Source organism: Nannospalax galili, unplaced genomic scaffold (assembly GCF_000622305.1).
Source record: "Nannospalax galili isolate Female #2095 unplaced genomic scaffold, S.galili_v1.0 scaffold413, whole genome shotgun sequence".
Taxonomy (NCBI): Eukaryota; Metazoa; Chordata; class Mammalia; order Rodentia; family Spalacidae; genus Nannospalax; species Nannospalax galili.
Genome location: NW_008333889.1, coordinates 1,121,987 through 1,148,045, shown reverse-complemented (window position 1 = coordinate 1,148,045; position 26,059 = coordinate 1,121,987). Strand labels below are relative to the sequence as shown.

Sequence of the window (26,059 nt, the reverse complement as noted above, 5' to 3'; positions counted from 1 at the left end):
TAAAAAATTTAAATTACTCTATGAAACATAGTAAGAGTAAACAAAATAAAACCAAATGGAAATGCTCCCAATACAAACAGTTTTGCCAGAAAATACATTTTTTTTTTTTGTCTTTTTGAGACAGGGTCTCCCTGCAGTCCCAGCTGGCCTGGAACTCACTATGTAGACCAGGCTGACCTTGAGCTCAGAGATTCACCTGCCTCTGCCTCCCGAGTGCTGGGATAAGGCCAGTAAATACTTTTAACATAGAAGTAATATCAATATCATGAAAGATGTAAGAAAGACTGTCACTTGTTTTATGAAGCCAATATAACATTGATAGCCAAATCTAATAAAGACATGATAAGAAAGAACTAGGTTAAGTTCATTCATGAACATAGATGTAGCAATTCTTAATAAGACAAATCAATGTGTGAATGCAACAAAAGTATAGGTAATGAGTATATATGAACACACACACACACACACACACACACAGAGGCATATTCCAGAAATACACCAGGAAATGTTCATAGTAGAATCAATAGCACTAGCCCCAAATAGAAAATGACCCTAATATCTCCACATGGTAAAATAAACAGATGTTAATATAGTTATAAGCAACCTGAATTTGGTCATAAATAAAAGATTAATATATTATAGCCAAGTTCATCCTAAGAATGTGAAGATGGGTTTGATTTGAAAACCAAATGTCATAATTCTCAGATTAACAAAACAAAGAAAAAGTCATATAAACTTGATGAACACAGAAAACACACGTAAAAATATAACAGCTACCATAATTTCAAAAGTCTTTGCTATGAAAAAGTACATGAGAACTTAATGGTAAATGTCATACTTACCAATAAAAGGCTGGAAGCTTCTCTTAAGAGGGGGTGAAAAGAATGTAAGAGCCAGCGGGTCGAAGGAGCAGCTGCAAAATACATCTGCTAAGCACGACAGCTATGCCAACCAAGGACTCATAGCCGCTGTGTGTACTGGCACTGGGTTCACAGCAGTTGGGTCCTTCTAACCATCAGCTATGGAGGGGGAAGGGACTCATGGGGTGCTACCAGCTAGTGCCGATCTATTGGCAACCAACAGATTCTGGGAGAGGGAGAAACATGGAACCCAGTTCTATACCTGCTGGTGAGCCCACCAGGCTCTGATGGTTAGTGCCAAACTTAGGGTCACATAGACAGCCCTGATTAAACCTGTCAGACACTAAACAAAACCAAAACTAGTAAACAGGTGAAAGAGATTTGTAAGGAGGAGGGAGTTGGTAAAGGTGAGAGGAAACTAGGGGAGCATGGGGGGCGTGCAACCAGAACACATAGTGCACATGTATGAAATTGTGGAAAAACAGAATTTACTAATTAATAAAACAGATTTAGAGAGACAAATACACAAAATTTCCTAATCTTGTTATCCACCAGAAAAACGATAATCAAAATCACAATGAGATGACAATACAAACAAATAACAAAACTAAAAAATTAATCATGCAAAATATTACTGAGGATGTGGAGCAGCTAGGACTCCTACACAGTGCTGATGGGAAAGATCTTAGCATTTTGGAAAACTCCTTGGCAATGCTTCACAAAACTGAATATGATCTGTGAACCAGAACTTGTACGGCAATCATATATCCAACAAGGGAAAAATAAACATGTGTATACCAAAAGATGGGTTAAAGATTCATAGTAGCAAGCAATACCCCAAATATTCATCAGTAACAGAACAGGTAAATAAATCTTGGTATAGTCACACAATGGAATACTGTGGAGTGAGGATGAAGCTGCAAACAAGAGCTACTAGTCATGCTTGGAATCTCTGCCAGAGGCAGGCTGCAGCCCAAGAGGAACACGGGAGTAAGGAAAACTTTCTTTTGTAAAGAGAATGGAATTTAGATTACACAGGACTCCAGCAGTCCATCAGAACACAAACACGATCTCAGTATAAGTTTTCACTGAACAAAACACTAGCTGCTGACATCCAAAAGTATTTTGCATATTCTGATTTTTTAAAACTTTTAATTATAGTACAGTAAGAATGCCCCCATATAAATTGATCTAGACAGCAAGAATATTGATGATAAAGCACATCCTATCCTCCTATGTTATGAACACTCAATAAATAAGATAACATGATGAATCCAATTGTAAGCATGAACTCAGTGATATGATCACAGTTCTCATGAGACAAGTAATAGGGTACATAGAATAAAATGAGCCTGCAAGCACACTAGAGGTAGGGCTGGCAATTCATTTCACAACAGATTTCTTAGATACAGAAGACCAGAACATTCATTAGCTCACTCCATAATTCTACTTAAGGTCACAGAGCTGCTGCTTAGGCTACCACCTTCCTTACCATTTCTTCCACGTAAGGGTAAAGCATGTCTCCAAAGTATTCTGTAGCTTCAATTGGAAGCTGTGCTGGCAAATTGTCAATGGAACACATCAGAATCCCAGAGCCTTCAACACTAGGAGAAGCAACATGTGTTATTCACATGTTCAAAGTATGACTTGAAAGCATTAATTTCTACCAGTGTCTATTGCATTATATTTGCCTCACTGTCATTTACAGTCATAAAAGAGCATATAGATAGGAAAACTTTTCAAACAAAACCTTTGCTTTACTTAGTAATCCATCTCCCACTTACATATAGTGTATATGTATTCAAGTGTTTAAAATTCTGTGTGATTTTTCCACTAATTTTTTTAGTATGTTTGAGTATATATCACCAAATTTTCATACCTTCATAAAAAAGTAAAATGTTGAGTACTTTAAACTAGGTTTTAGGATTAAGAAGTAGCAGCTTTGCAAACTCACCTATCATGAATAATATGCTGGTCTGCATCGTACATGCAGAAGGGATGCTCTATCGTAGTACATTCAGTCATAAAATCTATAGACCCTCCTGTGTCTGCTGAAATGTCACATATTGCCACAAGTCTGAAAATGACATCAAAACTCAAATGAGAGGGTAGAATTCTGATGCCCTCGAAGAGACTAACAATAAATAAAAGTGAAATATGCTTGGAATAGATTGCAATGTGGATGCCAGCATTTAGGTTCTTTATTCTTTATTCAGTCTTCAGGACATTGTACTGGGATACAGAGAATTCTTCAGCATCCTAAGTGTCTAAGTTAGAGCAAGACTAACAGCACAAAGCTGGGCATGGTGGCACACATCTTTAATCTCAGCACTGGAATGGCAGAGGCAAGTAGATCTCTGTGAGATATAGACCAACCTGGTATACATAACAAGAAGACCCTGCCTCAAAAAAAAACAGCATCAAGAAAAGAAAGAGAAAGAAAGAAAGAAAGAAAGAAAGAAAGAAAGAAAGAAAGAAAGAAAGAAAGAAAGAAAGAAAGAAAGAAAGAAAGGGGAAAGAAAGAAAACAAAAGGGGAAAGAAAGAAAACAAAAGGGGGAAATCCCTCCCCTAGAGAAGAAGTTGCTAGCAGACTGCATAAAGACAGCTTAGCTACCATCTGTAAATAACTACCAACTCTAGATAATTGGCTAGCTGGCTCTCCACATCATGAGTTCCACATCCCTGGACCCAACGGAGACTCAAAAGCATTTAAAACTATGTTGCATCAGTATTCAACGCATGTTTTTTTTTCCTTCACATTATTACTAAACAACACAGCATTTTAGTAATAATTTTATTAGCATATATAAATTGGACAAATGGGTTTTATTTTAACCATGTTATACATATATGCAATTTAAATTGATTGTAAACATTTTTTTCTACAATAGTAGGAATTGAAACTAGAACCTTGGCCTCTTGACTGCTGAGATATATTTCCAGCCACTTTTTTCCTTTTTCTTGTGAGATGGCATCACTAAGTTAACCAGAGTGGTCTTTAAGTCACTCTAACCCAGACTGGCCTTAAGCTTACAATCCTCCTTCTTCAACCTCCCAAGTAGCTATGATCACAGATCAACATAAACAGACCCAACTAATTATATTCATTTTCATGTATTAGGTATCAAAAAGTTATATGGAGATGATGTGAAACATACAGGCACATGTGCATACGTTCATTCCTTTACATAAGAAACCATCGTCTTCAGATATTGGCATTCCTGGGATTCTAGAAACAACTCCCCATGGATATGAAAGGTTGACTGTACTATATAATTCTACAAATGATCACCTGGAAACCTCTCAATTATGAACAAAAGTCATAGGCATTTGAAAGCTTTTAGAGACCGGTCACAATTCTGCTGTTCTATCTCCTGTTACCACATGCCCACATTAGCACTGTATACTAGAGCTAGAATGCCCACTCTTAAACCTTGCTGGTTCCATGTTTAGCAGACCTACATAGGGAATTCTCATGCTCACTCTTCCTTTACAAGGTTTTGCTGAGCCCAGTGTTAACCCCTCATCAGATACTTTTAGGGACAATAACTGCTTGATGGGGGCGGAGGGAGGAAGCTGGTATACCTTTAAATGATTATTAACATGTCTTCCAGGAAACCTTCAGGGAAACTCACAAGGACAAAATCACCAACACATCCTGACCCATACTTTTTAAATGAGCTAAAGTTTGCAAAGAGGGATTCCCGTTCCTTTTTTTCCGAACATGCATGCAGTACGTGAAGAAATGTAACCTTGAACTCAGCACTCTCAGGAATATCCAAGCTCTTCATGTCATGATGAGTTAGGCTTACATAATATGGAGGAGTTTTTATATTATCTCTAAATGTTCATACCTTCATAAAAAGAAAATGCGTTGAGTACTTTAAACAAGTTTAAAAACAAAAGGCCCTTGCTTTTTGGGAATTATCCCTAGTGCTCTCTTCACTTGCTATAAGTACTAAATCTTTCTTTACTCAAATCCATGTTGAGGTTAGCAGGTCTCCTCAGAGCAGCAAACAGACCCTGTACTCTTCTCTTAGCAGAGTCCCAGATAGACAAGATACTCCAGAAATACCTACTAATTAATTACTTTACTTGGTATTTAAGAACTATTTACTTAAATACTATTTTAAACCAGATAATATTCTTCATACAAAGAGACCCCTATCTTTCAAGAGATTAAATTCTAGTGGGAGAGAGAAAAACTATAAACACAGGAAAATAAATGATTATGAATTTTGTGAAACAAAGTAATAGACCAGAGAGGGATGAGGAGGTAGCTTTGGAATGCTACATGGAGTTATAGAAGTCAGAAGTGAGTTTAAAGAAGGGAGCGATAACTGTGTCAAATTACTTGTGTGGTAATTCGGGGCAGCCTTCAACCGGAACAACTGAGGACTTGACCGGGGCCAGGAGACTTTGAGCATCGTGGCGCGTTAGCAGACGAGGGGTATTTTGTTCCCAGTAGATTCCATTAATTAAACAAGTTGTATAGGGTGCAATCTGCAAAGCAAGTTCCATGTTCAACAAAGCAGGTTATATTTTAATACAGTATTCTGACAGAGAGCTAGGAGTAAAGCCCACGATAAATCCTCAGTATTACTTCTACTGAATGTTTTTATTGTCCAGGTCAATCGCCATCTTTTGAGGAAAAGATATTCACCTAGCTTTCACTATATAATTACTCCATGACAGTGAAAAATATGAATATTATAAGCATATTCATATTTTATTTTGTAATTATTACACAGTCAGGAAAAAGAAATAGCAAAGAATCAAATGACAAAAAGCTCTAGTTCCAGTTCAAATACTCGAGGGTATGACCCTAGTCATGCTATCTTAACTTCTCTGAGCTCTATTTTTTTTACCTATCAGGTGGATTTAAGACATAGTTCATTCCTCAAAAGAATGCCTTGAGGATTAATCAGACAACAGCAACAAACTTGGGAACTGTTCATACATACACATTTACATGAACATGTGTTAGGTATATCACTGTCAATTTCAGGATGTATCTAATCATTAGTACTTGCAGTTCAGGACAACTTAAAATTTGTTTCATATTTTTTGTTCCTCCCAGTCCCATTCTGAAGCTAAGACACTTCTCTGAAACACACTGTACATGCTAAAATAGCTAAGGTTCATATTGGAATCTAAAAGTGCTGTTTATGCAAATACATTTAATATTACTTTAAAGTATTTTCATAAGTGCATGTATTTTGGGTTATGTTTGCTTTATGGTTTGCTTGTTCCTCAAGACATTATTTTTAGGATGATTAATACATGGTTAATGACTACCGAAACCATCATCAATAAATTGTATTTCTTAGAAAATGGAGCCACTTGATTTGTAAGTCACATTTTGGGGCACCAGAAAGAGGTCTACTGCTTATATAGGCAAACCATTTCACCCAGCCAAGCATTTAGAGATGTCTGGCTGCTATAATATGAATGGTGAGTGTCTCCAAAGGTCTGTAAGTTGGACCCTGGTGGGAAGTCTTTGGGTCTTTGGAGATTTGTCCACCAAAGGGATATTAGGAGACTAGTCTCTTCTCTATCACTCTCCCTTTCCATGTGAGATATTATCTCTTCCAATTTGAGATGCCCAACCAAAAATGATCCCACCATTCCTACTCCCAACACTCACCAGAAATCGGAGCAATGGAGTTGCCTGATCTTAGATTTACACCTCTTCCAGAACTGTGAGTGTAAATAAATCTTTTCTTTCTATAAAGGTGCTTCAGGTATTTTGTTGTAATAATGCAAAGCTGACTAAAAAAATGTTGATGCTGGGAGTAGTAATTGTTATTATAACTACACCTGAAATGTTTAGGGAGCTTTAGAACTGATTAACTGACAGAAGTTGGAAGAGTCAGAATAGGCTAGCAAAAAAATCCCAGAACAGTCTGGGGATGGCACTCAGTGGTAGGGTGCTTGCCTATCATGCCCAAAGTTGTAGTTTCTATCTCTATCACCATAAGCAAAACAAAAACAAAAATACAAGAAGGAGTTACAGCCAGCCATGATGGTGGCACATGCTCACCATCCCAGTATTTGAGAGGTAGAGACAGAGACTTTAAGTGTGAGGCCAGCATGGCAAACCTACGCTATATAGAAAGATCCTGCAGAGAGAGAGAGAGAGAGAGAGAGAGAGAGAGAGAGAGAGAGACACTACACTGGAAGAATGCAAAGAAAAAGAGGGAAAAAGAATGGAGGGAGGGATAGAAGGGGAAAGGAAGAAGAAAGGAAAAATCTAGAGTATTTTAAGTGGAATATTATAGGGTGATAGTCGTTTCTGCCAAGATTTTCCAAAGATAGCCTGGGAAGTCCAGCAAAAGTTTCCTGAAGAGTTGAAATCTCTACAAGGCACTCTAAATGAACTGATGCTTAGTGGAGCCATGGGAGTCAAGTCAGAGAAGGGCCTCCAGAAGAGTAAGCAACCAGAAAAACCTGAGGAAAATATTAGGCAACATGCTTCCTAGGCAGGGAAAGCCTAACCTATGACAGCAGCTGCACAACCTAAAAAATATGTAGGGGTAGAGCTGCCCACAGCCCGGGGAAAAGATCAACATCTGGCCCACTGTGCAAAAGACACTTGATTTGGTGCTCTCAGAGTTGAAGTCTGCCCTGGTGTGCTTTGCTCTTGTTTGCTTTGGGCCAGTTACTCCTTTCTGCATGCCTGTTCTTGCCTTCAGGAATGGAATGCATGCATACATGCCCTCAGGCTGACCTGTCACTGTATCTTAAAAGTATGCAACCTGTTTTTCATTTCATAGGGTTTATGGCTGAAGAAGTTATTAGCCTTGAGTCTCAGAGGAGACTTTGGAACTTGAATTATTTAATGGCTGAGTTAGTCAGAGCAAAATCTCCATGATTAAATCCTCATGAAAGATTAATGAGAAAAGGGAAAGAGACAACATGGCAAAAATACACAAGTACTTTCACCATGACGTGATGCAGTTCTGTGAAAGAGCCTGAAGTAAGCTTTGTACACCAGGCACGCAAAACGCTAAACTAAATAAATCTGTTTTCTTTATAAAGTTAGTCTGCTTTGGGTCTTTTAGTAAATAAAAAGTCAGCTAAGAAGCAGCAGAGTTTATGATTACAATCTGTGGCCACAGGAAGAACACACCTATGATATGAAGCTCAGTGGTACAATAACTGCTGCGCTTGTAAGGGGCACTAGGTTCAATCCTAACAAAAAATATAGAAAGGTCAAATCTACCTTAAGCTCAAGCTTCACAGACATTACATTTTGCCAGCAGCTCTAATTAGTCCAGGCTAATACACAAAACAGGAATCCATAGGGAATGAATTAAAGCTTCTGAACACATGCAGGCTTGAAATAGAGAGACAGTAAAGCTAAGAGCATGCCCACAGAGGCCCCCAAACCACTAAACAAATGCCACTCCAAGCACCAGTGAGAGCCAACTCCTAAAACCCACGCATGAGAACCAAAGGACTCACAGTCAATATGAGGACCTGAAGAATCAAGGGGTGCATTTATATTTTTCTCTCAAAAAGCAACCTATGATGTATCATAGCAACCAAATAAAAGACGAGTAGATACTCACATCAGTATTAAAACGACTTATGTAGCGCTCGGGATATTTCTCATATTCTACAGGATCATACACACCATCTGTTTTCCTGACAAGATGATGATGGCGACTTAACACTGTCCCGTACACTTTCCTGAGGTCTTGCAAAGAAAGGAGAAATAAGTAAAGTAAGTGACAAATGAGAATGATTTATGGGGATAAAATACTAGCACAAAGACTAATGAAACAATAAAAGGCATCGTCCACCATCCCTTACCTCCAGTTTTGGAAACTTCTTTTAATTCATGGGGCTCCACATACTCACAGGGTAGTTCATTAAAGACTTCTTGGGCTCCCTATACATAATGCACAAGAAAAATCAAAATTGAATAGGGCAGCAGCCAACATGATTCATGCGTGGACTCACAACTACATGGCTCCACTTGCCCTGCCTGTTACTAGAACTGCAGCACAGAAGAACAGATGGGTGTCTTACTGGTAGCCCGCAAACCATCTTTGCCTTCAGTTGGAAATGCATGCATTTTTAAAAGGGACTGTCTTAAAAAAAAAAAAAACTTGTTCGAATAGAAACAACAGTTTAAAAATCTGGGTGGAATGCGGTGCATCTATTTGTTTTTATTTCTGATCCATTGCAGAAGTCATTTCAAATAGGAAAATTATGTTTCCTACAGAAGAAATATTACCTCATAATATAACACTAACAGATATGCTCAGTTTGTAAACTATCTTCATTACAGACCTACTTTTCAATTTTGTTTCTCAAGATTATATATGCAGTCTCAAAATCACTCTGAAAGGAAGCGTAGATTCTAGTTTTGTATTAATCTTTCTTACTTTCTTACTAGCAAAATTCTAAACAGTTACGTAGAAAAATAGATCATACTAAGAATAGCACTTTTTATCATTAACAATGAATGAGTTAGTCACTGGGGTGTAGTTAAAAAGACAAGAATAGCTACATGAGTTAGACAGTGAGCCAAAATAAAAGGGAGGGAGGGAGATGTCAAGCCTCTAATAGATAAAATCAACTAAATGCAAAGAATACATTTAGACTGTTACTGCTCTTTGTCATAAGAAAAATGTGTAGGTAACAGAAATACCCCAAATAAAATGTGTTCATCTCTTTGAAATGTCCACAAATGCCTACATGTTCAGAGTTTCAGACTGCTTTACTGAGAGGACAGGTGAAATTTACCTTTGATACATTACCAGTCCCCGTGAATACAAATGTTAAGGGTCCTATTGACTTTGGCATTAAACCCAGAGATATTTCATAGCCAGCATCACGAACAGCTTGCACAGCCTGACTGCTATTCCTATAGTTGTGAGCCATGCCAAGATGCTGAAAGCAAGCACACAAAAGTCACGTCAGTCCTGGCTGATCAGATATATTTCTATGCCGAAAGTATGATGTGTGTTTCCAAAAAATAAACAAAAGAAAATTCTCTTACCATAAAAGGTGTGTGATGTCCCAAAGCAAGGAGCCTTAAACCCATTCCATGTAGAATGTTGATCATCCCTATCACAGAACCAGACCAACAGAAAGACCATTAATTAAGTGGAGTTGAATAACAATACACAAAAAATTCTGTTCAAAGACATTTATTGAGAGAGAAAAAAATTTTTTTTCTTTGTCCTTTTTCAACTGGCTTGGTGTCCTAAGGAAACACAGACCATAGTATCTCAGATTCAGAAGGGCCTCAAGACATCTTACAATGCCATTTAGTTTCAACCATCAAATGTCCTAACCCAGATGCATCCTCACCTATTTTTTTCTATTGGCCCTGATAGGATAGAAGGAGACCCCTCTTCTTCTCAACAGTTAATCTCCACCTCACCTACAGATCTCATCCCTTCTCACCCTTCAAAGAAGGGATTCCTTCCTTAATTGATCTCTTCATGGCTCCTCTCTATGGGTTCATTTTTATCAATTTTTAAATGTATTCCCATCCCTCCCATACCAAAAGCAAGTAAACAAACAAAAACAAAATTACCATTGACCCTAGGGCTCTTTCCAGTGATTTAGTGACCTACGTCACTAAACCATGTGGATGCTTTCAGGTTTTGATGTATTTGTCAGAGCTATTTGGCAATATAGACTGTCTCTTGGGTGGGAGGGAGGGAGGGAGGGAGGGAGATGTCAAGCCTCTAATAGATAAAATCAACTAAATGCAAAGAATACATTTAGACTGTTACTGCTCTTTGTCATAAGAAAAATGTGTAGGTAACAGAAATACCCCAAATAAAATGTGTTCATCTCTTTGAAATGTCCACAAATGCCTACATGTTCAGAGTTTCAGACTGCTTTACTGAGAGGACAGGTGAAATTTACCTTTGATACATTACCAGTCCCCGTGAATACAAATGTTAAGGGTCCTATTGACTTTGGCATTAAACCCAGAGATATTTCATAGCCAGCATCACGAACAGCTTGCACAGCCTGACTGCTATTCCTATAGTTGTGAGCCATGCCAAGATGCTGAAAGCAAGCACACAAAAGTCACGTCAGTCCTGGCTGATCAGATATATTTCTATGCCGAAAGTGTGATGTGTGTTTCCAAAAAATAAACAAAAGAAAATTCTCTTACCATAAAAGGTGTGTGATGTCCCAAAGCAAGGAGCCTTAAACCCATTCCATGTAGAATGTTGATCATCCCTATCACAGAACCAGACCAACAGAAAGACCATTAATTAAGTGGAGTTGAATAACAATACACAAAAAATTCTGTTCAAAGACATTTATTGAGAGAGAAAAAAATTTTTTTTCTTTGTCCTTTTTCAACTGGCTTGGTGTCCTAAGGAAACACAGACCATAGTATCTCAGATTCAGAAGGGCCTCAAGACATCTTACAATGCCATTTAGTTTCAACCATCAAATGTCCTAACCCAGATGCATCCTCACCTATTTTTTTCTATTGGCCCTGATAGGATAGAAGGAGACCCCTCTTCTTCTCAACAGTTAATCTCCACCTCACCTACAGATCTCATCCCTTCTCACCCTTCAAAGAAGGGATTCCTTCCTTAATTGATCTCTTCATGGCTCCTCTCTATGGGTTCATTTTTATCAATTTTTAAATGTATTCCCATCCCTCCCATACCAAAAGCAAGTAAACAAACAAAAACAAAATTACCATTGACCCTAGGGCTCTTTCCAGTGATTTAGTGACCTACGTCACTAAACCATGTGGATGCTTTCAGGTTTTGATGTATTTGTCAGAGCTATTTGGCAATATAGACTGTCTCTTGGGTGAGACAATCTCTTCCATCAACATCCCTGACTTGAATTTTTCCTTCTACATCCCTCCCTCCTCCTTCCCTACTTTTACCCCTCCTTCTATTCCTTCCTTCTTTCCTTCCTGTCTCCTTATATAGTGTAGACTGCCCTTAAATTCACTATTTAATGCAGGCTAGCCTCAAATTCCAAAATCCTTTCTCCCTTTGCCTCAAGTACTAGGATTATAGGCATATACAATCATATCTAAACCCAGAATTAATCCTACCTTTCTGTAAGTACCTCTCTCTATGTGCATTCCATTTATGTTAATCACACTCAGGATTCTATTTGGGGTTCTAGTCTCTTCACATCTTAATTTCTTCTTAGGCAATCTCATCCAGTCTTAAATTTAAGTATTATCTGTATACAGATGACATAAGTCTCTACTTTCAGTATGGATTTTTCTTTTGATTTCAGAATGTAGTCAATCATCTTTTCTATGCCTTAAGTGGGATGGCCTTCAAAAATCTAAAACTTATGCCTGGAGCAATGACCTCCATATCTATTCTTCCTTTGTTTGGGGATAGAACTTTCCATGCCTCTCCCCATCCCCACATTTCTATAAGCTTCCTTGTATCTTTTTATTGAAGTCAACTTTAAAATAAATTATTTATATGCCATAAAAGGCAATTCAAAAGGTACAGTTTGATGACTTACATTTTATTTGTTTTGTTTTAATACTTTTATTAATATTTTCAGAATTTCATACAATTAATTTTCATCTCCTCCCATATCTGCCTCCACTTCCCTACTCACCCAACTTCATGTGTTTCTTTTTTTTCCCCTCAAATTCAATTTTGGATGCCCAAATACTCAGGTGTGGAACCTGACCTGGAATATGGTTGACCTGCTAGGGGCCATGCCTTAAAGAAAATTGATTCTCCCTCTCCCAGAAGCTATCAATTGCCAATAGAACCTCAGCTATGGGTGGGCCTTTCTGATCACTTCCCCATCCATGCTGAGATTTTGTCTGGCTTGAGCTTGAGCAGATCTTGTGCATGCTGTCACAATTGCTGCGAGTTCACATGAGCAACTGCCCTGCTGTCAGCAAAATACTATTTCTTTGTAGTCTTCTACCACTTCTGGCCCATACACTCTTTCCACCCCCTCTTCCACAGTGATTCCTCAGCCTTGGGGGCCAAGGGATTGATATAGAGATCCCATTTATGGTTGAACACTTTGCAGTCTTTTATTTCTGTATGTTGACCAGTTTCTTGTCTCTTTGTTAATTGTCTTCTATTGCAAGAAGCATCTCTGATAAAGTTTGAGACATGCACTAATCTATGAGACTACCAACAAGTCATTAGGAGTAACTGCTCTTGATTACCCTCCAGAACCTGAAGGTAAGACTCTATTGCTGAAAATGACACACAATAGAGTCATAAAACACAGAGAAAGGGGAACACTCATCTGCTGCTGGTGGGACTGCAAACTTGTTCAACCCCTATGGAAAGAAGTATGGAGAACTCTTAAAAAACTACAAATGAGCCTATCATTTGACCCAGTTATACCACTCCTTGGCATATACCTAAAGAACTTCACAATAGCTAAGAGATAGAAACAACCTAAGTGTCCCTCAATTGTTGAGTGGATAATGAAAATGTGGTTCATTTATATGATGGAATTTTACTCAGCAGTAAAGAAAGATGAAATCATGACATTTTCAGGTAAATGGATGGAACTAGAAACTGTTATACTAAGTGAAGTAACACAGACTCAGGAAAAAAACAAAACAAAACAAAAAAACGACATATGTTCTCCCTCATATGTGGATCCTAGCACCAAATCCTGATAAGTGAGTTTGCATCCAGACATAACTACAGGAACCAGGATTAATGAAAAGGAACCAGGGAGGTAAAGGAAAAGAAAGAATCTGAAAGAAGAAGAGTAGGAAATGTGTTAATAAGGGAGATATGGATAAAATAGGGTTATTTTAAGGGAAGAGGGAGGGAGGGTTATGCAAGGAACTTTGGGGATAAAGCGAAAGAAGGAGCTCGAGAGGTGGGACCATAAGGAGAAGGGTATTAATAAGGGAGAAATGGGAAAAATGGGGCACTTTATATGGGGAAACCATGGTGGAAGGGTTAGACAATGCAAGAGGTAAATAATACCTAGCTAGTTTGAAAAAAAAAAAAAGAGGAGGGGGATTATGGGATGGCACCATTTGGGATGTGGGCATATTAACGAATAGTTGTGCCCATGTTATCACATATCCTAGACCAGAATTACTTTATGACTGTCTGTATAAGTTAGGTTCTTTTGTTTCATGTAATTGAAATTATAAGCACACAATCTTTCGTTTGTCTCATTTCATCCTGTGCATTTTAGAGATTCACATCAATACTTTTTTTTCTTTTTGTTGCTCACAATTTTGCCGTCTTATGGTTATCTCACACTCTATTTGTAGCCATTTCTCTCCTATGGACATTTGTGTTGTTTGCAGACTGTTATGAATTGTTGTGAAAACCTCTTTTTGAGACAGGGTCTCATTATCTAGCCCATGTTGGCCTCATATTCACAATGATTCTCCTGCCTCAACCTTCTGAGTTACAGAGTAACACAGTACAGATTACCACAGCCAATACTAAATTCCTTTTACAAAACATTTTATTTTTCTTGGTGAACACTTAGGAGTAGAATATATTTTGTGTACTGACATTTAATCTTATCTTGCAGTTGTTTTGGCAATTTGTGTCTTTCAGTGATTTGTCTAGTTCACCAAGTTTGTCAAGCTCACTGGATTATTCTTGGTATTTCTCTGTACTTTTCTTATTTGTAATACAGATTACAAGGTCCTCTCTTGTATTCCTTATCACTAAATACAGTCATCTCCCTTTTTGTGAGCCTACCTAGATGTTTATCCAGTATACTGATAGCAGGACTTAGAAAATTTCCCTCCCCTCGTCCTCACTTGCTGGAACAGTTTTAATCCTCATCAAGCCGAAGCTTCACAGTTTTGAGGACACTCCTCCAACAGCTACTCTAGCTGACCACCTTTCCTCTGGCAGCCAGCATGGACACTGCACTTTTGTGTTTTCTTGCCTACTTGGCTCCTTAAGAATAAGAACCATGCCCCATTCATAGGTGTGGAGCTACTTCTGAATGTGCTGACTTCTGAGTTACTCAGTGTATTTCTCATGATTCATTCTCTCCAGATGAACAAAACTCTCATCTGTGTGAGTCCCAAAAGGTCTGGGAATGGTATTCAACTGGGTTTACCCCATTGTTCCCTATTAAGAAACTTAATTTCCTGTTACGATGGAAGAGATTTATGTTGAGTGAGAAAAGGTATGAAGTGCGGGTTCAAATAGGAAATAAAAAATGGGGTTTAAGTGAAAAGAATTTTATGTTTCATAATTCTGCTTATATTTTTTTTCCTTTCTATTATTTTAAAAGTAGGCAAATTAGGGCATATTAATAGTTCAAAATTAATGGATTTTTCTCTAATTATTTACTTACATATGCAATTTTTCCAACATATTTGAGTGAGAAATTTTTGAGTAAATGATGAATATCTTTCGCAAAACTACCCTAGAATGCCAAGCAATCTTATCTTTTGCACAACTCAGTAATGTGCTACTAGAGATTTTTTTTTTTTGACAAATTCAATTTGATCATAAGGAGGTAAAGGCAGACTAGCCAAAGTAAAACAGCAATGACAAAAACTCACAGTGAGGAATCCTTGTATATAACAAAGCTAAACAAGTAATGCTTAGTTGTTCATGACCTTCGTTATTGGACTTTCAAAGAGTCTGTTCTGAAACCCAGTGTTGAGTGGGCATGTCCTCCGAGGAAACGAGAACTGAACCTCCCAGAGAAGAAAAACTGAGCACTGGAAAAAAAAAAGGGAGGGGTTGTTGCCATTTTGGAAGGGGGTACTGCAAGTGGGGACTCAAGCTGATGGCTTGGCTTCCAAATATCAGAGAGGCAGAGCCCACCAGAGATCATGTCTTTGTAAGCGACCTTCTAAACTTTGTTGGCAAGCCCAAATAAACATTCTTTCTTATTCCCAAACTGTAACTTAAGAGAAACATTGTGATGGTTTAGTTAGAACTGTGCCCTCTCAGGGGAAAATTCGGTGAAAAACCAAGCTATGACATTTTGTGTTTCTCACATAAAGAAAGTTCAATCTACTAGCTGGGATGAAAGTCAAGAGCAGAGATAGTCTCCAGACTCTAGCTCTTGACCCTTCTAGCAAGCTCCTTTCTCCTTTCTCTTTCTGTATTTTCTGCTTACGGTGTCTTGTCACCAAATGTATCTCTGCTCCTAGCTCTCTAACCAGGGGCATTCAAAGAGTTCCTATGTGCCTCTCTATGTGCTAATCTTCTGCCTACTTTCCTTTTCTTTTCAAAGTTTGTTCTAAAATTTATTTTATGATTTATCTTCTCTCTGTATTCCTCTGATATTTGTCAAACCAGCACACTCCCATTTTTGTTTTATCAGTGGAAATAAATATGAAGGGAAAACATCCTGGGTACTCTTCAGATACGCTTAGATAGTCACTAGAACCCTGGCAACCTACCTGCCACACCTGCCCACTGTCCAAATGCCACTATGCGAAACCCTCTGTGATCCACCATTTTCTCATAATCAATAAGTCGGATTTCCTGAAGAAATTGAGAAGAGGAAAGTATCTCAACCAGGTCCATTAGGTTCAACTTCAACAAGTAAACCACGTATGTAAACAAGAATTTTACATTTTTTTCCTTTTAGCAAATGCATGTTGACTAAAGTTACCAGCAGGTGTACCATTAAACGTTTTGAAAATGCTTGCTCACAAACCAGCTGTAATTAGAACTAAAAGAATAGTCCCATGTGCTAAACACTCCTTGATGCGAGACAACAAATTAATCAAGGCAAAAATGTTCCCTTTAGCATTTTGACATTGCCCCCAGCCTGCCCAGTACCATCTGAGACATACCTGTACCCTTATCCACAGTGTTCTTTCTGGTCCCAAAGAATAGATCTTTCCTGAGATGAATCCCTGTCTGCAAATCTTGACTCATTCTATGTCCTCCACAAACTGTCTTCTTGAACTCTTACCTCCTTCCTGCATCACCTTCCTTTACATCGTTCCTCAGTCATCTAAAAATAGTAACACTATCCCAAGATTCTCTTCCTTTCTCCTCCCTTTCTCCCTGCTTCCTCTTACCTTTTTCTCTCCATTCTTACATTTCTTTGCCCAAAACACATTCTTTTTCTCTCTTCACATACCTTTCTGCCGTCAGAACAGTCCTATTAGCTATACCATAATTATAGAATATTTTCAGCAGTCATTTTATTTCTTTGAAAATCATATGATATAGAGGCTGGGATTTGTAGCTAGCCTACACTTGCCTAGCACGCACAAGGCCCTGTGTTGCATCCCCAGCCCTGGGAAAGAAAATCGTGTAACTTTTAAATCATGTTTACAAATTTAAGAACATTTAACGTACATCCAACTATGAGTAACTTGTTAGAGTTCTGCCAAAAATCAGTCCCGCTGAGTCTGCTTTTATTAATTTTCTAATAATGGTCAAAAGTTCATATAACAAAAAAAGTCTCTAAAGCACTTCTTAGAGAGTTTCTTTGCTTCAGATAGAATGTTTTCCCAGTATGATTTTCATTAATTACCTTTGAATCTGCTCTTCAGAAACAAATTAACTGCTACCCAGGTAGATTTGAAATTAATAGGAACATATTCCATTCCCTTATATAAAATCTATTTCTTCCGTTTCTGGTGCCATTGATGAATGCTGCAATACCTGCTCTGTTCTCAGATCCTACTCAATGTTATCCTCGCTCTAGCCACAGACCTTGGCATCTCTACTCACTGCCCACACTCTTTAGTCTCCTGACTGTAGAAACCTGGTCTCTCACAATGACCAAATGTACATCAAGAGGAGGTGTTCTAGGCTACAGAATCAGACCCAATACACCTCCAGCTTCTCTGCTAATTGCCAGATGGCACATTTCTGACAAGTCTTATCCTCAGCTCTGAGCCTTCCCACCCAAGCCTGCTTTTTCACAGCAGCACTTTCTCAGTCTACAACAGCTCTTTCCAGTTGCCAAGGCCCAAACCTTAGTCACTGTTGACTTCTCTCAAAGTCTACCTTCTTGTTAACAGTGAATGTTGAAGGATTCACCTCTAAAATGCCTCCAGGATTCCCCAATTGTCACAGCATCCACCTCCACCACCCAAGTACAGTCGCTCTCCTCTGTGGCCTAGAGTCTGGACTGTCCTAGCCTAAAAGTCTTCTGATCAATTTTACTTCCTCCTCCCACCTCCAACTGTTAGACTACAGGCAGAACATGCATCTCAGAACATGACCTACTCTACCACTCATTCACAACAGCCCTTAGGTCTTTGCCTTCACTGGTCTGTCTACTTGGAAAACTCTTCACAGCCAGACATAGCTTGATCCTTCATCTCCTTCAAATATCTGCTCAAATGCATCTTCAGAATGAGGTCCTATGTACCCTTGCATTGTCACCTCCCAAGTGCCACACTCCTTTCTCCTTCAGTACTATATTTATCTCTATTCTGCATATTGCCTGGTGACATAAGGTGCCTTGATTACTTATCCTCTGTCTCCCTCACTGTGAACAGCTCCAGAAATACAGGGATAGTTACTAGTCTCCATTTTAATTGCAATGAATGGTGTCACTATTTACTGAGTGAGCACTCAGTAAAAATTTGGTCACTGAACATTCAAACTTCAAGGAGCTGCTAATGTTTCCACAGTATTTACAACACAAAAAAAATATTTTTCCCTTTGTGGATACTATTAAATGTCAATGTGTCTCCAGTTCAAGTCTAGTGTTATAGATCCATGCAAGCTCCTTAAGTTACTTTGCCTCCCTGAGCCTCATGCAAAAAATATGGTGTTAGAGTACATATCTCTGAGTCTCTTTCCAGTTCTGAAATTCTCTTTGATAGATCCATGCCATTGACTTTATAAATTGATACCTACCTGAGGAAAATCTTTTTTTCATTCTATTTCAGAATATATAAAATAATGAGATATAATTTTCTCTTATTATAGACTCCAAACCAGAGCAGCATAGTTCAACTCTTCAGTAGAACTATTTGGGCACCCACTCATATTACTACCTCTCCTACTGAAGTGAGTGACAGGACCTACTGATAAATGCTGAAAGAAAACTTATAAGTCAAACATATATATATATATATATATATATATGTTTCTGGATTAATACAAATATTGGTCATAATTACCTGTTTCAGGACCTCATCCAACAAGCTCATATTGGCTTCCTGAGCTTTTATTGTGTGGGAGAAGAATGCATACGTCTTCTTGGACATTAGTTTTTCCTCTGGAGGCCTTTTTACTCCCAAAATTAGACAAGCTTCTGAAATATCTTCTTGAAGAATGCCACCAGCTTTGACATATTCCTGGGAATGCAATTTTGACGAATGGTTATTCCCCAAATTTATAGTGTTCGTGGTTGCTCTAATAAATGTAAAACAAATAAAGGTACAACCTTTCAAAGGAATAAAATTTGTTGGATTTAGAACAAATATTAAAATAGTCAACTTAATGTTTATACTTTCTGGCTGAAGATAAATCTATCCTGTTTGACTTTTATGGGGAAAAATGGAAAATCCACTTTCTATTCATACTTAAGGGCATATTATAATTTGATCACAAATGGAGACAGGAGGATCAGAAGTTCAAAGTCATCACTGGCTACCTAGCAAGTTTCAGGCTAAATATACCTAGCATAGATATAGATACCTTACAATATACATACATATATGTATACATATGAGAGAGAGAAAAAGTCTATTTATAGTAGACTAGTTACATAAATTATACTAACTTCACACAATGCAGCATTTATCATACAGTCATTAATAGACTGAAACTGAGAGCAAAATCAAAGATATGTTGTTGCCCAAAAAGTCATAAAAGAGCATATATATGGATATTATATCTTCTATACACTCAGATACATATATACACAGGTATAAAACAATATGTATAATGTATCTATATATCAACTAGTGGGAAATAAGAACATACACACATCAAAAGAGAAACACTGATACTTATTTTTACAAAAGAAACATAGAAATGACAGATCGGAAACTAAAGAAAGTTTTGAGATACATGGAAATAAAACACAGGAGATCAGACTGAATGAAGGCAGGACCTAATCTCTAAAATTTATAAATATTACAGCTATTTGAAAATTAAATTCATAGAAGTTATCTTGTATGAAAAATAAATTCATAGAAGTTATCAAGAATTACAACTGAATAAAAATAATAGTAATGTATAAATATACATTTATATCACATTGATAATTTAATCACAGAGGAAAGAACTTCAAACAACATTCAGAATATTCCTTATAAGAATAAAGGTAGAATAAAACCCATTTAATGAGTTGTTAATTTCAATAATAGTATTGTGATTCTGAAATTACTTTTTCTATATGATAGGTTACAATAAAAATATTGTGCTTTAAAGTCATGAAGAATTAAGATGTTTTTATTATTGGAGGAAATACAAGCAAATACAAATTTTTTAAGGTAAAGATACCCTGCAATATTAACTTTTATTTTGGAACATTATTAGCTCATGAGTATTACTGTGTGTGTGCAAATGCACACTTGCATTTCTATTTGTTTCTAAACTCTGTCCTCTGAAAGGGCCTGAGTATACAATCGTATCTCAGTAACAATATACTTGTCTAATACCAGCTGCATTCATCTTATACCAGATGCTGGATCTTCTTTTCTATATACTTAAAATATCAAAGATTCTTGCTGAAGTAGCTAATTCCAGGTACAAGGCAGGAAAAGCACCAGGTGGAACTAAAGTAATATGTTACCCAATGAAAAGAGACAGTTCAAAGAAATGAAATCAATCATTGTCCAAAAAATACAAGAACCTCCTTGAAGGAACTCTCCATAACCAAATTTGGGATAGTTAGTATACTCTAAAGATTAGACTGAATGGAAGAGTTTCACGCTTCTAAATAATAGTCAAAAGTCAAAAGAGAAGACATAAAGGAAAGTAGATATACTGGAGAATGACACATCACAAAAGCACAGCTTTGCAAGCAAGCCTCCATGTTCAAACTCATGGAGCCAAAGATTCTTAACCGATGCTAACATAGTCAGTTGAAAAATTGTTAAAGGACAAGAACTTCACATATTCCAAAATATTATGCCCCTGATTCACCTTGTCGTGGATGGCCCGTCGATTGGAAGGCTGTATCAAGACCTTGTATCCCAGATTGGTGATGCCTTTGATGTGCCTGGGAGCCAGAGGTGCCCTCCGCTCCCAGGCGTTCACATCCTCGCGCCGGAGTGCCATCACCGGCTTACGGTGGAGACTTCTGGAGAGGCTGGCTCTCAGATTGCCCAGCCTCGGCCGCTGTACTCGGAGCATCTTGAAATCTGGTACAATAAACGCAAGAACAGCGAAGGGGGGCGGTGGGGGGGCTCACAGATCCGTTCTGGTCTCCTTAGAAAGCTGTTGTAATATACAACCAACCCACTTGATAGATGAAGGGAAAAGGACAAATCTCTGGCGGGAAGTGTTCCTTTAAAGCAACCAAACCAAAGTTTCCAAAACTTGGTTCTTAATCCAAAATATAGAGAAACTCATGTGCCACTAATCAATAACTGCTAAGTCAACATAACTTTTTAAGTTTATCAAACATGTATTTAACACAACAGTTTAAACAAGTTAGTCTACTACACAAAGACAAAAACATAACCAATAGCAGCCTTCACAAACTGCTCTCAATTTTGATGGCATAAAAGCTTGAAATTCCTGTAATGGCAAAGGCCTACACCAAACCTTCAAGATCAGTGCACCTCTGATGACTCCTCTGATAATTTCCTAAATAGGAGTCATTCAGTGTGTTCTGCCTCCTGGTGGCCCTCAGTGAATGGTTTTTAAAACGGTTCTAGAAAGCTGTATCAGCAGAATGAAAACAAACAAAAAAAATGTAGCAGAAAATGTATAAACCTTAATATCACATGATCAATTAAGCTTGGTAGCACATGCCTATAATCTCAGTATTTGGAGGGCTCAGACAAGAGGGGCCCCATGAGTTCAAAGCCAGTCCAGGCTATACAGCAAAAGGTATCCCAAAAAAGTAAAAAAAGAAACAAAATTACACGATCATTTTTCTGGACTTTCACTGTTACTGAATTTTACCAAAGTACTGTTTCTCAGTGACTGTAAAGTCAATAGAACTAACCAACCAATCACACTGATTCCTTCACTACAGTTATTAGAGGTTTAAGGAGGATGACAGTAAACCACCCTGCGCCCCCACCTTAGACTCTGGCTTCCCCCCTCACTGTTGGCTCTCTTTCTAAACATGCCCTTCCCCTCCTGACTTGTTCTCCATTTCTGCCCTCTGCCTTTTGTGTTTAAACCTACCTGTCTCAACCATTTCTCTAACGGCTATTCCACTTTGCACATGTCCACTCATTTAGTCAAAAACTATTTACAAAAGGCGTTTTCTGTGTCCTACACAAGTAAGTTTTATATATGTTTTTCAACATAAATATTTAGGACAAAAGGTATTTATTTTATCTTTCCATGTGGTTGCATACCAGAGATCTCACACATGGGACAGGACCTATGAATGTATAGAATTCTAGAAATCTTTCTCTCAGGCAGCACCCCTTTCAACATAAGGATCTCATACATGTGACAGGCTCTACAAATGTAACGAATAAGGGACCTATTATCTACTGCAAGTCAAATTTTACTGCACATCCAAGAATTGACACATGACTTGAAAGAATTCAGAATAGTTAAGCAAATTACAGATCCCAAGGCATCAGGCTAGGTGAGAAGCCATATGAATATACACACTATAAGAACTCTTTCTACTTCAAGTCACAATTCACTATAGAAGAGAGAACTCATACAGGTGAGATGCCCATGAACATATAGAATGTCTGAAAACATTCTTCTGTTTGACCTTACTAAACACCAGTGAACCTATATGGATGTGAGATGTCTGTGATGAATGTGGTTAAACTTTGTACTGTAATGCTCTTCCTATGTAAGAGAAATCAAATGTGATGAAAGTTTAAGCAATGGAAGAGAGCTTTCTCACACTCCAGTTGACATCAGAGTATACATACATTGTGTAGGTAAGGAATTTGTGAATTTCAAGAATGTAGCAAAGTTTCTAACACAAAGCACCACACGTTCACATCTGAAAATTCATACAGGTGAGAGACCCTATGAAATTAATGAGCATAGGAAAACTTAGCAACAGAATTCAGGCCTCCCTCTACATTAGAAACCTCATATAGGTGAGACATTATATGCAGAAAATACTTAAGCCAGGTACAGTATCACACACTTTCAATCTCGGGCCATTTGTGTTCTAGTGCTACCAGTTTACTGAGAATCAGTGATTAAAAGCTAACCTGAGCAACACAGACAAATGTCATATCAAAACAAAAGCAGTGGATTGAAGACAGGGCTCCAAAGTTAAGAAGGCATGCGGCTTACATAGGATGGTGTAGGGTGGTAGAACACACCTTTAATTCCAGCACTTAGGAGGCAGAGGCAAGTGGATCTCTATCAGAGATCAAGACCAGCCTGGTCTACATACTGTGTCACAGGTCAGCTGGGGCTACAGGGAGACTCTGTCTCAAGAAACAAACAACAACACAAAAGAATGTACTGCTTTTGCAGAATTTGGTCACCAGAACCCACATCAGGCTACTCATAACTGCTTGTAACTCCAGCTCCAGGGGCTCCCACATCCTCTTCTGGCCTCCATGGGCACCTATGCTCATGTGCACATATACACACAGAGATCAACATGCACAAGCACAAAACTAAAAATAATAAAAATGAATCTTTAAAAAATACATAACGTAGCAAAATGTTCTAAGTGCCCTGAAAAGTGCACTTTGGGTGACAGCTGCACCACATGGCTGTGAAATGAGAATGTGAACTTGAAACCTGACAGGCAGCAAAAACCCAACAAAAGCTATTTTGTTTGTTTGTTCGTTTGTTTGTGTATTTGGAGTGCTGTCATGCTCAGGCCATGGTATTTGTGTCATGGTTCATGTGTGGAGTTCAGAAGATAACTCAGAAATCAGGGTGCTACCTACCATGTCTGAGACAGGATAAGGTCTCTCTTTCTCTCTCTCTCTCTCTCTCTCTCTCTCTCTCTCTGATACTGGGTCTCCCTGTAGCCCCAGCTAGCCTGGAACTCATTATGTAGACTGGGTTAGCCTGGATCACACAAACTGAGTGCTGGGATTAAGGTGTGTGCCACCACACCCAGCAGGTAAGGGCTCTTTTTGCTGCTGTACTACACACTCTCCACTAAGTGGCCCTTAAGTTTCAGTTTCCTCCTACCTCACCTTAGGAGTGCCAGAATTACAGGTACACACCACTACATCTGGCTTTTTGCTTTTATTCATGGGGTCTGGGGATCGAACTCAGGTTGTCAGCCTTGCACAACAAGCACTTTTACCCACTGAGCCATCTCACTGCCCCACTAGAAATGATTAAGCAGGGAAGTATAGTGTACAAAAATATGATACTATAGTTGACCTGAGTTTATACTGGAGCGCCTGGAACTCATTATGTAGACTGGGTTAGCCTGGATCACACAAACTGAGTGCTGGGATTAAGGTGTGTGCCACCACACCCAGCAGGTAAGGGCTCTTTTTGCTGCTGTACTACACACTCTCCACTAAGTGGCCCTTAAATTTCAGTTTCCTCCTACCTCACCTTAGAAGTGCCAGAATTACAGGTACACACCACTACATCTGGCTTTTTGTTTTTATTCATGGGGTCTGGGGATCAAACTCAGGTTGTCAGCCTTGCACAACAAGCACTTTTATCCACTGAGCCATCTCACTGCCCCACTAGAAATGATTAAGCAGGGAAGTATAGTGTACAAAAATATGATACTATAGTTGACCTGAGTTTATACTGGAGCTTCAAGGCATTCTATGAATGCATGAATTATAGAGAAAGCATTTAACCAGCCTCCTGCATTAGCAGCCATGAAATCGAATGAACATGACAACCCATTTGAAGTTAAAAATTTAATTAGGCTTGAGATGCCGCTCACTGGCAGTATGTTTGCAAAAATTTAATGTTCCTACCTATTACTGATAGCATATAGTAAAACTTTTATGAGACACATTTCTGTTACTTGAGAATTCGAGTTCTAAAGAGCACCTGAGTCTTACAGATGGGGAATGTCTGACCAAACATTCCAGCATACTTGTTACCTATACATTTAAACACTTCAGAATAAAATCAGAGGGGGAAGCAAGCAGCCAGAAGTCCATCTAAGAAGGCTTTAGGAAGGGAAGTCCAGGGAGAGGCAGATGCACATAGCAAGAGAATGGCTGATGGTCAGCTCAGGCTTTGATTCCACACAAACTATATGATGAGAGCAGGAGATGGAAACTGGTCAGGTAGGGGAGGGACCCCACAGCAGCAGTTCTGAGAATGTCCTTGCTGGAGGTAAGGAATTCCAGAAGAGAGTGCAGGTTCCTGGTTCCTTATTGTCTCTTATTTTTTTCCAGGAAGCTTTACATGAGACTGAGATTGAGAGGGAGCACATGGATACTTTGTGGTTGGCTCACTGGACTGAGCAGCTCATCCCCTCCTGTTCCAGTTTATGTCATAAATCCTTTAAGAAGTTCCCAGACTACAGCTAGATAGCACCCTATGTCCTGGGTCTGCTCCTGTGATACATGTGGTCTATCGACCCTCTCTATCATTCTTAAGCGCCCACCTATGACTATAATAAATTTCTGCCTAAAACCCTCCGCGGTCTGTGAGTTTCATTCTTCCAACTCAAGACTAGAACTGAAGGTTGGGGCAGCTTTGGTGGCCAATGAGTTTTCTGGAACCCTATCTCAAGTTAAGCTCATCAGAAGTGGAGAGAGACTCCATCAAATTCAAGACACTCCATTTCTCATATTATATAGATGAAAAAGCTTTTTTTTTTCTTTGCATCTCTGGGTGGCCCAGCGCCCAGCTTGCTGGGGCCAGCAGCTTTCCTGGGTAATTTTGGCAATGCCCACTGTGCCTTGACTCTCCCATCCTCATCCCCTCTCTTATAGTTCCCTTTTCTCTGCCCCCAAGGTCCTTTAGTCAGCGTATCATATTCTGATTGGTCCGCGCCTTGCAGTCTGTCAGCAGTCACTGGGCTCCCGAGCAGGGTACGGAGGCATGGGCTCCTTTTGGTGGGATATTTACAGACCAAGAAGTGAAGTGAATTCTCACTGAATCCCAGGGCTCTGGATATGTGCTGTCTTTGGAGGCCTCCTGCTACATCCACCCTCCCATCTCCCCCACCCCAAGTCTCCTCTTAGCAGGGGCACTGTCACATT

At 38.7% G+C, this 26,059-nt stretch overlaps 1 protein-coding gene across 2 annotated transcripts in view; it reads right to left on the bottom strand.

Annotated features, from left to right (window-relative positions):
* Positions 1 to 26,059, bottom strand: part of Aass (aminoadipate-semialdehyde synthase) — an 85,313-nt gene that overhangs the window by 28,589 nt on the left and 30,665 nt on the right. The window contains exons 2-11 of one of the 2 annotated variants that reach the window (XM_008828874.3): positions 20,892 to 21,109; positions 18,917 to 19,093; positions 16,220 to 16,304; positions 11,012 to 11,079; positions 10,756 to 10,902; positions 8,680 to 8,758; positions 8,436 to 8,563; positions 5,216 to 5,364; positions 2,815 to 2,937; positions 2,353 to 2,464 (exon numbers count right to left, since the gene is read on the bottom strand). In XM_008828874.3, the coding sequence (XP_008827096.1) occupies positions 2,353 to 2,464; positions 2,815 to 2,937; positions 5,216 to 5,364; positions 8,436 to 8,563; positions 8,680 to 8,758; positions 10,756 to 10,902; positions 11,012 to 11,079; positions 16,220 to 16,304; positions 18,917 to 19,093; positions 20,892 to 21,101 (1,278 nt within the window). In that variant the 5' untranslated portion in view covers positions 21,102 to 21,109. Of the gene's footprint in view, positions 1 to 2,352; positions 2,465 to 2,814; positions 2,938 to 5,215; positions 5,365 to 8,435; positions 8,564 to 8,679; positions 8,759 to 9,618; positions 9,766 to 9,874; positions 9,954 to 10,755; positions 10,903 to 11,011; positions 11,080 to 16,219; positions 16,305 to 18,916; positions 19,094 to 20,891; positions 21,110 to 26,059 lie in introns of those variants that run through there. The other variant, XM_017797100.2, reaches the window with a different exon arrangement.